The sequence below is a fragment of the Gobius niger genome (assembly GCF_951799975.1).
Source record: "Gobius niger genome assembly, chromosome: 20".
Taxonomy (NCBI): domain Eukaryota; kingdom Metazoa; phylum Chordata; class Actinopteri; order Gobiiformes; family Gobiidae; genus Gobius; species Gobius niger.
This window is the reverse complement of record NC_136871.1, coordinates 69,974-83,186: the sequence shown is the minus strand read 5'-3', so window position 1 is coordinate 83,186 and position 13,213 is coordinate 69,974. Positions and strand designations below refer to the sequence as shown.

The following is a 13,213-nucleotide window of genomic DNA, read 5'->3' as shown; positions in this document are numbered from 1 at the left end:
ATCCGGGTCTAAAGTCTGCGCAGTCCGACCGTCCGCCCCAGCGTAAAGTCATCCCGGTCTAAAGTCTGCGCAGTCCGACCGTCCCAGCGTAAAGTCATCCCGGTCTGAAGTCTGCGCAGTCCGACCGTCCCAGCGTAAAGTCATCCCGGTCTAAAGTCTGCGCAGTCCGACCGTCCGCCCCAGTGTAAAGTCATCCCGGTCTAAAGTCTGCGCAGTCCGACCGTCCGCCCCAGTGTAAAGTCATCCCGGTCTAAAGTCTGCGCAGTCCGACCGTCCCAGCGTAAAGTCATCCCGGTCTGAAGTCTGCGCAGTCCGACCGTCCGCCCCAGCGTAAAGTCATCCCGGTCTAAAGTCTGCGCAGTCCGACCGTCCGCCCCAGTGTAAAGTCATCCCGGTCTAAAGTCTGCGCAGTCCGACCGTCCGCCCCAGCGTAAAGTCATCCCGGTCTAAAGTCTGCGCAGTCCGACCGTCCGCCCCAGCGTAAAGTCATCCCGGTCTAAAGTCTGCGCAGTCCGACCGTCCGCCCCAGCGTAAAGTCATCCCGGTCTAAAGTCTGCGCAGTCCGACCGTCCCAGCGTAAAGTCATCCCGGTCTAAAGTCTGCGCAGTCCGACCGTCCGCCCCAGCGTAAAGTCATCCGGGTCTAAAGTCTGCGCAGTCCGACCGTCCCAGCGTAAAGTAATCCCGGTCTAAAGTCTGCGCAGTCCGTCCGTCCCAGCGTATAGTCATCCCGGTCTAACGTCTGCGCACTCCGACCGTCCGCCCCAGCGTAAAGTCATCCCGGTCTAACGTCTGCGCACTCCGACCGTCCGCCCCAGCGTAAAGTCATCCCGGTCTAAAGTCTGCGCAGTCCGACCGTCCGCCCCAGCGTAAAGTCATCCCGGTCTAAAGTCTGCGCAGTCCGACCATCCGCCCCAGCGTAAAGTCATCCCGGTCTAAAGTCTGCGCAGTCCGACCGTCCGCCGGGTCTTTTTGTTTCTCACTAATTACCCGTCTAGAGCGCCGTGTCTGGAAGTCGTCTGGGCCGGAGTTTGTGCTTCACTTTCCCACGTCTTTGGCTTCTCCCATCTGTCTGCGACCTACCCGTACCCCCCCCCCCCTGCCTTTTTTACGGGACGTCCCATTCAGGCCTTTTGTGCTCTGGCTAACAGGGGGGGGGGGGGGTCGCTCAGCTGTTCCCGTCTATGGGAATTTGCCTAAAAAGTCTGGCCCAACTCTCAGCCAGCAATCAGAAAGCGAGTGTGGCCCGACCAGGACACACCACACGCACTGGGACATGTAGACTTCTAATCCTAGCTTATAGCTGTTTTTTAGTTTGTAGTTTTATTTTATTTTAACAAAGTGCCTGAAGATAAACAAAGTGCCTGAAGATAAACAAAGTGCCTGTACAGAAACCGAATGAGCGGATTTATATCAAACAGCTTTAAGAAAACGGGATACTTTTTTTTCCTTCCCTCCATCACAAGCTGAAAGACAATGCAGCCTCCGTCCGGAAGCCACAACCATGAAGAATGTGTGCAAACGCAACTGTGTGGTGAGTTCTCTGGAAAAAGTCGGGAAAAAGACGGATTGCGGGATAGAAAAGTGTTTGAATTGTGTGTTGAACATCGAAAAGGCGACACGTTTGTGGAGTTCAGGGTTACAAGTGGCTTCAAGAGGTCGTTTTGTCTCATCTTTGACAGTGATTTGTACTTATAGTTTATAGTATACCCTTCCACACACTCACAAAGCGCGTTACCATTTTTGCCTGAGACAAGGCTTGTTATTTCTTATGAAAGGACCGGAGGAAACAGAAAGCAAACTCTGGCAGACAGTGTTGTGCGCTGAGGGCTTTCAGATTGGTTGTGTTGCGGAGTTACTTTGAGTCGTGTTGTGAAGCGCATAAGGTGACGAAGGAAACTCAAGGCGAAGGAAATCTTTGCACAAGCAGGAAGTTGGGTTTTATGTTTGTAAAGCTGCTAAAAGTTTCTGCTCAAAGGGTGATTCCAGTTGAACGTAAACATGTCTGTTCTGTCGTGTGTTCATGTTGATCAGTGGATTCAGAGCTACAGTGTAAGTGACTATGACACAGATGTTCAAGCAAGATCCGTCAAACTTCACATAAGAATGGGTTAAAAATAATCATTCTTTATTGATGAAGAACACAAACAACAAACACAAATGTCTTCAGCATTCGCAGTGTCATTGTTTCAATAAGCTTCTCCAACGCCAAAAGATCCAGTGTTGTGTTTCACCAAGATCTTGTATTGATGATGGGAGAGTGTGACCACTGCACAAAGCTTTCTCCAGCTATCCATCCATCCATCCATCCATCCTAAAACCACAACGTTCATGAGTTCAGCTGAGGGGAAAAGGCCTTTAATGCCATTAAAACATTAACCCTAAAGGCCTGATACCTAATTATAACCTAACTTTCGCCTGAGAGTTCATGAAATTGATACAAATGCTTTATAAATCGATACACAGTGTTTTCCCACAAATGTCTGAGTTATACTAAAGGAGGACAAAATCTAAACCACTACTAGAAACAGGTGTAGAGCCTTTAATAACATAAATGATGGATGTGTTTGATTCTTTTTACTATGCATAAAATCATTAAGAAATACAGACATACAGAGTTACTTATTAATGATAAATGTACAATTCCGTAGCATTTGTGACACAGTCCAGTTTCCAGACGTTGAAATGGCTCAGTCAGTCAGATATCCTGGCCAAGTGAGTCACTGTGAATTCAAATCATCTTCCCCTCTTTGGTTTCGCGTTTGTCTTTGTGTGAGACGCTCTTCATACATATTGATATCGAGGGGGTTTCGGCCGTGTCTGGTTCACTGTCTGTGTCCGAGGGAAGACGAGTGGAGGAGGAAGGGCGAGACGTCTGACTCTGCCGCGACCTCTGACCCCCTCTCCCCCAACCCCCCACGTCACCCCGCGGCCCCTGGGGACGGCCGGGGGAAACCCTGTGTGTCTGCGTGAGGGGGGGTTGTAAACAAAGACGTGTCTGTCGCACTGTCTGACGGGGGAGACTGGAAACGTCTGTGACTGAAATGTCTGGAAAAGCATTCAGTTTGACTTTAGTCAGAATTATATATAAATGTATATATATATATGTATATGTATATATATATATATATATATATATATATATATATATGTATATATATATATATGTATATGTATATATATAAGTAAATAATGACATTGCTCAACTTCAGGTTCATCAAAAATACTAAGATTTTAATCAAAAGCACATTTTGTTGCTCAGGTTTTTTTGCTCGCTTTGTCAGGATACATTTTAAATTTTCCCTCATTTTTGTATTACATTTAATGTTTGCAAATCTTTAGAATTGAATCTCCTCTAAATTAATTCAAAGTTATATCTATATACCTAAAAGTAGGATCTGGTATGAAGAGGGTTGGCCAATAGCTGATATATAGACCCTCATAATTTGATGTAGTGTTTTTTTAATCTCTCAAATAGCCTAGAGTTAAACATTTATTATTATAAGGTTTCAACCATATCGTATCGCATGTCGTTATTGTGATGTCACTTTTTTATATCGTATTTTTTTATTGTTGTGTACACGATAGGGCTGAAAGAAATATCGTTATCTTATCGAGATATAAACATTCAAACACATTAAAATCGAAAAAGCAAGATATAAACGATATAGATTTTCATCAATGAAACTGCACTCTTTTGTATCTGTCTGTCTGTCTGTCCTGAAACTGCCGTGGTCACTGTGTCACTGTGGTTCCATTACAGTTTTTTAAGATATTTGATCTTCCAAATACGTGTGAAGTCATTCATTTATGCTTCAGTCGTGCGATTGAATGAGGTGTTTCTCTTCTCCAGACGTGGTTTACACCAGTTTAAATATAATCAGCTGTTGGTGAGTTTTAGACTCTGTTTAGACCTTGTTGATCTTGGTCTAAAATTGTATTTGTTATGAAAAGACTCAGTGACTAAAACAGTAAGTGACCAATGGAAAGAGAGTTGTTTTTTTGTGAATATGACTCTGGAGGTTTGTGGTTTCTGATTCACTGTCACTGCATCGACTGAACTGAACTATGACTTCAGCCTCTTCCTGTTTTGGTCATTTCATATTATGACCTCAAACTGCTCCTTTCATTCAATCGAACGACACAGACGCGACGCACGTGTCACTTAAAGTGCATTGTGACACATTAGACACAATGTTTGCTAAAACACAGTTAACACGTTTATATTTAAAGTTTTGCTAAAGATTTTACCCAGTTTTCTTTCTTTTGGCCATTTCTGTGATGTTTATAGTTTCACTTCCTTATTGGACACTGACAGGAAGTGACATAGTTCACTTTAAAGTGTTGCCATGCCAACCATGAGGTAAATCACTTATAACACCAGACTAACCATATACATGTCTGTGTTGATAGAGTCATTTAAAATACCTTATATTTGAGCAGCATCAGCTTCGTGGTTGTATAAGCTACGCGGCGGCGGAGTGATCTGCTAGAAAATAGTCCCTCAAAATGCGATCATTCATGTGATGCAGGTCAGTTATATTCTATGGACACAGCTCTGCACTGTGGAGCGGGTCACACTGTTTTTAATGCAGGCTAGCTGATACCATAGAAATGTGCTAGCCTTGCATTAGCCTAGCACCACGGAACTCTTCAAATATAAGAACTCCATCTTATATCTATGGTTTAAACGCTACACCTGATGGTTACTATATCGTGAAGCTTTACTTAACCCTCTCCCTCTCCTTTTCCCCTCTCTCCTTTAGCCCAGCTGGAGTTCGTCCAGATCCTCGTCATCGTGGTGGTGATGATGGTGATGGTGGTGGTCATCACGTGCCTGTTGAACCACTACAGACTGTCGGCGCGCTCGCTCATCCACAGACACAGCGCGGACAGACGGAGGCACCAGCCGCTCGCTAATGTAAGCACACAGTCCCGTCCCGTCCTGGATCTGCCTCACAGTCCAGTCTGGATCTGCCTCACAGTCCAGTCTGGATCTGCCTCACAGTCCAGTCTGGATCTGCCTCACAGTCCAGTCTGGATCTGCCTCACAGTCCAGTCTGGATCTGCCACGCTCGGCGATACAGAGGACTAATACGCTCGGCGATGCGCAGAACTAACGGCTCGGCGATACAGAGAACTGGATCTGCCGCGCTAACAGAACTAACGGCTCGGCGATACAGAGGACTCGAGGCTCAGTTCTGCCGTGAATCTACTCTCTGCAGTTTCACACTTTACATCATGGTGTGACAATAAAGGACGTTTTCAATAAAAGGCAGAGCAGTTCAGTCTATCAGAGGCAGAAGAAGAAGAAAGTTTGGCAAAATTGGCTTTAGACAGAACATTTGAGAAACTCAGTAGAAAGTAAGAGGCTGTCTTGTTTTATGAGTATTAGTTTGGAGAAAGTGAGGAAGAGTGCATTTGAGGCTATAGTGATATTTAGAACCTTTGTGTTTCAAGAACCAGGAGATCATGTGACCTCTGTTTATGGAAGTCATAAATTCATGGGGCTCAAAACTTAAAAAGAATGTTCTCATAATGTCCAATGATTGTAAAGAAATAAAGCGTTAACTATTAATTATAGTTCATTGAAATCATCAGCAGATGGCGTTACAGAGCGTGGATTCAGTTTTGAGCTATTTGCTGACTAGGGCTAACCTGGCTAACACCGTGCTGCTGTGAGCGCTCGAATCATTTGGAACTGCACAGCAGCCTGGGGACCAGGGCCCAAATGTTCGCATGGATTTGGGAACCAATCACAGAACGAGGAGGGACGGCAAGATGATGACAAGCTATTCGATATACGGAAGCTTGTAGTTTATTTACGGATTTAAAAAAAAGTTTATTTACGGATCAAACATGGCAGCAGCAGACGCGACGCTATGTTTCGATGAAGCTTTAGACCTTGTTCTAAATAGTTTAGCTCGAAAGTTTACAGCTCGTACGTCATACGTCATCGGATACGATGATACGATTGGCTGTGGCCTCGTGCAGACGCAGGAGAGACATTCAGCCCAATAAACGGCTCTGGACGATCGTAAACCACAGCTCTCCTACCAGAAAATGAATTGGTCGTCGCCAGACTAAATATCACTTGTGATTTTAGTCTGTCGTTAGCTGCAACTATCAATTATTCTGGTAATCAGTTCATCTGAAGATTATCTTCATCACTTGGCTGTATAAGGCGCATGAAAATTGTGTTTTTTTTTCAAACATTTTCCCACATGAAGCTAAAGTGGCGCCGCTTGAGGACGTGGCGATGGAGTAAACTTAAAGGGACTATACGGGGTTTAAAAATGCTGATCATCCCCCTACATGTTTTTCCATGTCCTGTGTAGAATGAGCCCAGACCTGTTCACCTCAACTGCCTCTGAAATCCTGTCTCTCAGGAAGGTGTTCATTCGGGTCTGAAGCGCCGTCATGCACGAGCTTAATATAGAAGCTGCAGTTCCACATAAGACCTGAGGTGGCAGTAGTGAGTATTAAATGGCTAACTTGCATCTCGCCCCTTTAAAGTAAATGTAGAAGTCTCTACAGCTGAACTCAGTTTGCTCAAAACTGCACATGAGCACGAGCACACGTTTATGTGAATAAGCCCGTCCTCATTTGAAAGCTAAGAACCTCCAGAGTTCAGCCACTGAGCTCTATCGACTGCAGCACTACATAAACTACATAAGAGTGGAGCTCATTCTGCTTTCTGATTGGATAATAATTAACCTATTATTGTCCTGAGACACACATCAAAAATACGAATGTGCATGTACTTTTTGCAACAAATTGAAGTATTTCAGTAATAGATTAGTTGTTTCAGTCCAAGAGGCTGTGAAATCCCATTGGTTCAAACATCATTATATGAGGCGTCATTTCCTCTGTACCGTGTTAATTATTGCAACCATCTTATCCAAACTAAAACTACATCTATCCTGTCACTGCCCTTTATGTTGCTTTGCTTTAGATAACACTTTTCTTTTCACTCTAATACTTGCTATATGCAGTAGTAGTAAAATGTGCTGGTCTCTGTTCACTCACAATGTCTGACCTAAAGTGTTAAACTGTCGAGAGTAGATGAGACTCAAATATTCTCCCAACAGAGTAAAATGTGCTCTGAAGTAATTTGACTAAAGATCAGGTTTCAGGTGGTAATGTGATGAGTTTGATGTGTTTTATTAAATACATTGAAGCCCAGGCCAGTAACTGCACTTATAAACCACAAACATCCCCAACAAATTAGAAACTGTCATGAACTAACTGCTTCCATCAGGCCATGACCGTATTCAGAGTCATGTAGCTTTGATTCAGCCGACTTCCTCAGGCTCACGGCCAAACCTCTGGTAATTACTCCGACGCGCTGCTGTTGTTGGAACGACATCCAACGGCAGCGACAAAAGTATTTATTGACAACACAACTTCCAAGAGAAATCCGAAATAGCCTGACTCACGCGTTCTTCCAACTTAGCAATTTCACAACGAAGCATTTCCAGACAATGACACAAAAAGGAATCAACCTTTCTCAAGGAACACCTCAGCTTTATTGGGCTGTTAATTTTTACTGTTTTTTTACGAGTCTGGCCACGATTTAATGTATTCTGAGATTCTTTTGTAAGTTCACCTTAAAACTATTAGCTGTAACCGGCTCTCAGACTCGCCCCGCTGGCTCTCGACTTGTATGCAAATTCTCTGGCCGACTTTCAGCTTCATTAGTGCCGCATGACTTGTACGTTTTCTTTCTCGCTTTCCGCACCTGCGAAAACCCCGTCTGCAGATGTGGAGTGATGGTGCAGAAGCAAACTTTGTGAAAACAGGAAGTCGTTATGTAAAGTAATACATAAGTTTGCTCGTCTTTTTGCAGGAGGCCAGTCTGTGGTCGTCAGAGGGAACCAACGCGCCGCTCAGCGAGGTGAGTCAGGAAGTCTCAGGAAAGAAGTCACGGTTCACAGACGGGCGGTGCTTTAGTCATCTACAATTTCAGATTTAGTTTCATTCATGCTGTGTTAGGGTGATGTAAGATTGCAAAAGGAGGAGGGAGACATTTCAAGTCCTCCCTTTTCCTCATGATTGCGCCTGAAAGCCACTCCTAGTTTGCAAAGATGGATGGATGGATATTGGTGCTAGGCTAGTGCAAGGCTAGCACATGTCTATGGTATCAGCTAGCCTGCATTAAAAACAGTGTGACCCGCTCCACAGAGCACCTGAGGCAAATCACTTATAACACCAGACTAACCATATACATGTCTGTCAATAGAATAATTGTAACCATTTAGCATTTAAAATACCTTATATTTGAGCAGCATCAGCTTCGTGGTTGTATAAGCTACGCAGCGGCGGAGTGATCTGCTAGAAAATAGTCCCTCAAATGTGATGCAGGTCAGTTATATTCCAAAAACTACTCTATGGACACAGACATTTATATGCATATTTATAATCAGCAACACTCTGGATAACGAGGAAATGAGGCCCTATGTCAAAAATCCTGAAATATCCTTTCAAGCTCAAGCTCCCTCCCCTTCTGATTGGACCTGACAGAAAGGAAATCTCGCCTCATTGGTCAAAGTGATGGCACCTGGGATTCAGATTAGTAGTAGTTAGTAGTAGTAACTGGATGGACATGTTTAATGTTACTTTTGCTCATAGGCGTGGATCCCGTGGGTGCTGTGGGCATCAAGCACCCACCCAAATCCTAGGGTACCCCGGTGAATTTCCCTGATTATAAATTGATCCAATAGATATAATCTTTAAATCACGAGATCTTCTCTTCTCACATGTGAAAGCTAATAAAGGTGCGGTGGCAGCTCGGAGGACCATGTCAGCTCACCAAGGAGAGCAACCAATTTATAACATGACACTCATCTACTTATTTTTTGGAGGTTCAGGTCGTTTGACTGAGAAAAAAAAAACATAAATGCTAACGTTTCGACTTGGGCTGTCAAGATTAACCAGCTCTGCGATCACCACGATTTTAAAAGGACGCGGTTGGTAAAACTGTAAGAATTAGAGACAAAGACAAATAAAGCCTCTGTATCTATCATGTAAATCCTGTCGTCGGAAAGTTGCAGCACAAGGCGGCGATCCGTCAAATATAAAACAACATCTTGAAGATAATCCATCGCTGTAAATGTCCAAGTCAAGGAAACGAAACCTACTTTAGGCCAAATAGTCCAATTTAGGTGTAGTTTGGACCTTTCCTAGGATCCGTTCAGTTCAGATTTGACCTTGGCCTCGTGTTACTTGTAATGTCAGATATAGTTTGGGCACAGTGGCTTTGTCGTAGTATCTTGGTTACTGTATGTTTGAATGTGGTGTGAGTCACATTATTGGAGTTGGCACAGATTGACTGTCACACTTCAGATTGTCTGCCCAAGGCCAGCTGTGGCTACATGGGGAGTGTGAATAGATAAGTCACAGAAACACCCTGGTTCTCACGGTAACCCTTCTGGTGGTCCCAGCCGCAGGTGTACAGCCCGCGCCCGCCCGACCGGCTGCAGCCCTCCGTCCTGCCCTCCCAGCGGTTCCAGTCTCCGTACGGGGCGAGCCGGTTCCAGCCCACGTACCCGTACCTGCCGCGGGGCGTGATCGAGCTGCCCCCGACGATAGCGCTGTCCGACGGGGAGGAGCCGCCGCCGTACGCCGGGCCCTGCACGCTGCAACTGCGCGACCCCGAACAGCAGCGCGAGCTCAACCGGGAGTCGGTGAGAGCGCCCCCTAACAGGACGGTGTTCGACTCGCAGCTGGTCACGCACGGCCACTGCTCACACAACAGGTGAGGGTTATTGTACTACTTAGATTTGGTGTTTGTGGATTTACAATCACTTTCCAATTGGCAACACAATTCCTCAAAAGTACATGTTTTCGCTGACTCTGTGTAAGGTTTACATGGGGCATTAAAACCCTTTCCTTTATGGGCAGTTGAAGAAGCATTAAAAATAAAAATAAAAAATAGGCTGAAAATGTCATTAAAAACCATTACAGTGGATTGACAACATGGGCAGTAAATCAACTCTTTTTGAAGTTTGGCCTAAAGTCTATAAGTACTTGTGTGTCATTAATAATATTGTCTTTGGGCATTAAAACTTGCTACTTGCTGCTACAAGTAGAAACCAAGCCCAATGAACAGGAGAGTTGAATCTTTCCGACGATACTAGTGTTTATGACCCGGAGCAACCACAGAGTCGAATTTGCATTTTTATAGATATTGTTAAATTTCTGAAATGTGACTTTTTATTGGCACGGAGTATGTTGTAGTTCCCACCGACCTAATGCAGCTTTGTGGAACTTTATTTTCATCGAAAAAAATAGTAGCACCAGCAATGCAAAATAAATATCCGCTAAATAATTGTATAAATTCTATAAATTATTATTATTTTGACCAATAGGAGCCGCCGCCGCGTCAGTTCTTGAAGGTTTGCACAAAACTGTTCACCACACGGGGATAAAAAGTGAGATTACGTCTAAAGTATTTTTCTAAACTTATGCAGGGAGGAGCATCAAAATCCATCAATCAATATCATTTTATTTTTACAGTGCCAAACAATCAAATTGCCTTTTTCCAGAAAGCAATACTATCCCAAAAGCCTTAAAGGAACAGGCCACCGTTTTTCCATCCTGAGATATGTTCTTACCTCAACTTAGACGAGGCGATACGTACCTGTCTGGTCTTTGAAGTGCATATGACAGGTTTTAATGCTTTTGAAAATATGACTTATTTAGATGGATGACATCAGTTGCAAGTTCATCAGTTGCTTGAATATCATTTTATTTCAGTGAAGCAGCGATTTTAATGAAGAAATGTTTGACAGAAAAGTTATTTTTATTAGAATGTTTAACCTCTTACCCCCTGCGCTAACTGAGCTTATTTTATCCAGTTCAGTTTTACTCAAAGCTTCTTGACTGGAGTTTACAGCCTTATAGGCCTCCTCATGTTTTTGTTACTTTTTAGTCGTGTTTTTGTTATTGTTATTGGAGCTTTTCTGGTTCGTCTTCGTCACAATTTTTTGTCTTTTTTTGTCCCGTTTTCATCGCTGTTGACATAAGGAAGTGACATAAAGATAAAGTTCCAGCGCACTTTGACTCATTTCACATTGCCTTTACATGGTCGGCACGGCAACAGTTTAAAATCGTTGCCCATCATCGATGTCACTTCCTGCTGGTGTCCAATAAGGAAGTGAAACTATAAACATCACGCCAAAATAAAGAAAGCTGGGTACAATCTTTAGCTAAATCTTAAATATAATCGTGTTTACTATGTTTAAGCAAAGATTGTGTCTAATGCGTCACATGCACTTTAAGTGCAGTTAAATTCTTACTGCAGCGGCTCATCAAAGATACAAAAATATGATTCAACTGCAGAAATTACACACAAAAGTTGCTCGTTGATTCTAATTTGCTGTTTATAATTTCAGTTCTTCAGGAGACTATACGGAGTTTAAACAAATTAAAACAAGGTATTTTCCTCCCCCACATGTTCCAGCCATGTCCTAATGTGTAGAATGAGCCCAGACCTGTTCACCACCTGCACTGTCGCTCAAAAAGGTGTTCATTCGGGTCCAAAGTGCCGTCATGCATGAGCTTAATATAGAGACTGCAGTTACGCGTAAGACCTGAGGTGGCAGTAGTGAGCATTGAAAGGAGCATTGGATAAAATACAACTGTAATAAATAAGCATTAAAACCCTGTCTTGCCTTCCTGTTTCAGTTTGCCGTTGCCGCCCCCGAGCGTCCACTCCGGCATCAGCGTGTTGGAGGCGCAGAAGCAGTCGCGGCTCGACGGCGGCCCCCCCACGTACAGCGAGGTCATGATCGGACACTTCTACCACCCGTCCTCGCTGCCCCACGGCAACAATCGAACTGCAAACGCCCCCGGCCCCAGAACTGTCCCCGCCACGCCGCACGCCATCATACACGGCTTGTTCCGCGGCGCCACGGATCAACGCAACAGCCGGAACAGCAAGGACAAGCCGCACAAACCGCAGCAAGTCTGAGGAAAAAGGAGACCCAGGAAGGACGTGAGGGGAATCAGGCTCGCTGACCGGCCGCTTCCTGTTTTGAGCACTTACATTGAGCCTTTTGATGGTAACCGTGGCAAAATGGCGCCCCCTACCTTGCCACCACCTTCTTCTTATAAATATTTACCTGTTTTCATTCTTATCATAGCGAAACGTTGCAATCTTTCCACTCTGTCGGGCTGTTTCCTTTTATGATAATCCCCGTTTCGCTGCTTTTGAATGCGTTTGAGTTACAGTTAGCGGCGGCGGCGGCTCCTAGCACGACTTTAGCACGTTAGCGCTTCCAGTTTAGACGTAGCTAGCCTAGCGATTTCCTAAAAATAGCAAGCTAGATGTAGCAGAAGTGCTGAAAGTCTTCCAAATGGAGGTTCATCCATAGACGTAATAACTTCTGGACCAAGGAGACTCGTGCATGGTTAAAGGGGACATGTAGCTAAACATCTATCAAACATTATTGTCAATACATTTAAGTTCAACCTCTTGCCCACCGCCTTAACCAAGTGTATTTGTCCAGTTCGGCTTGACCCAAATCTGAAAGCTTCTTGACTCGAGCTCCCAGCCTATAGGTCAGTGTAACGCTTCATTTGAAAGCTACAAAATGTATCTAAACAGATCTTTTTCACTTTTTAAAAAACGTTTTATTATCTTTTTTGTTGACACTTTTTCATCGCTGTTTTGTTGCGTTTCCATCACATTTTCATCTCATTTTTGACACTTTTTTCAAGAAGCTTTTAGATTTGGGTAAAGCCAAACTGGAGAAAATGTGGTCGGTTAAGATGGGAGATTATAATCTTTTAAAATCAGTTGGCCTTAAATGTGAAAAATACTCCTGTTATGACCATTTGTTCGAGGCCGTCAGTTAGCATGTGGCTACAGCTAACTCTGGGCTGGTACTTTCTGAGTATTTTTTCCCGAATATGTTGCTTTTTATTGGATCCCCCAAAAAACATTCAATGATTTGTCTTCATTAGCATCATTAGCTACTAGCCACTTTAGAAAAAAACAATATTTCTGAAACTCAGCAGAGAGTTACTGAACCGACTTATTTCTCAGACTCATAAGCCAAAAATTCCGCACCTACTGCAAAAAAAGTCATATTTTTCTAAAGTCGCTACTTCCAGGTTTTAGCGTAGCTGCTACGCCGTTAGCATTGATCTCCGCTAAACCCAGATGTAGCGATTATGGCAAATATGACTTTTATAGCAGTAGGTGTTTG

General features: G+C 43.9%; 1 protein-coding gene across 1 annotated transcript in view; it reads left to right on the top strand.

Moving 5' to 3' along the window:
- The window catches only part of pmepa1 (prostate transmembrane protein, androgen induced 1), a 69,242-nt gene extending 57,223 nt beyond the window's left edge, over positions 1-12,019 (top strand). Inside the window, exons 2-5 of the mRNA XM_079579338.1 lie at positions 4,766-4,920; positions 7,849-7,896; positions 9,443-9,756; positions 11,688-12,019. Of these exons, the coding sequence (XP_079435464.1) occupies positions 4,766-4,920; positions 7,849-7,896; positions 9,443-9,756; positions 11,688-11,973 (803 nt within the window). The 3' untranslated portion in view covers positions 11,974-12,019. The remainder of the gene's footprint in view (positions 1-4,765; positions 4,921-7,848; positions 7,897-9,442; positions 9,757-11,687) is intronic.
- The last annotated feature ends 1,194 nt before the right edge of the window (positions 12,020-13,213 follow it).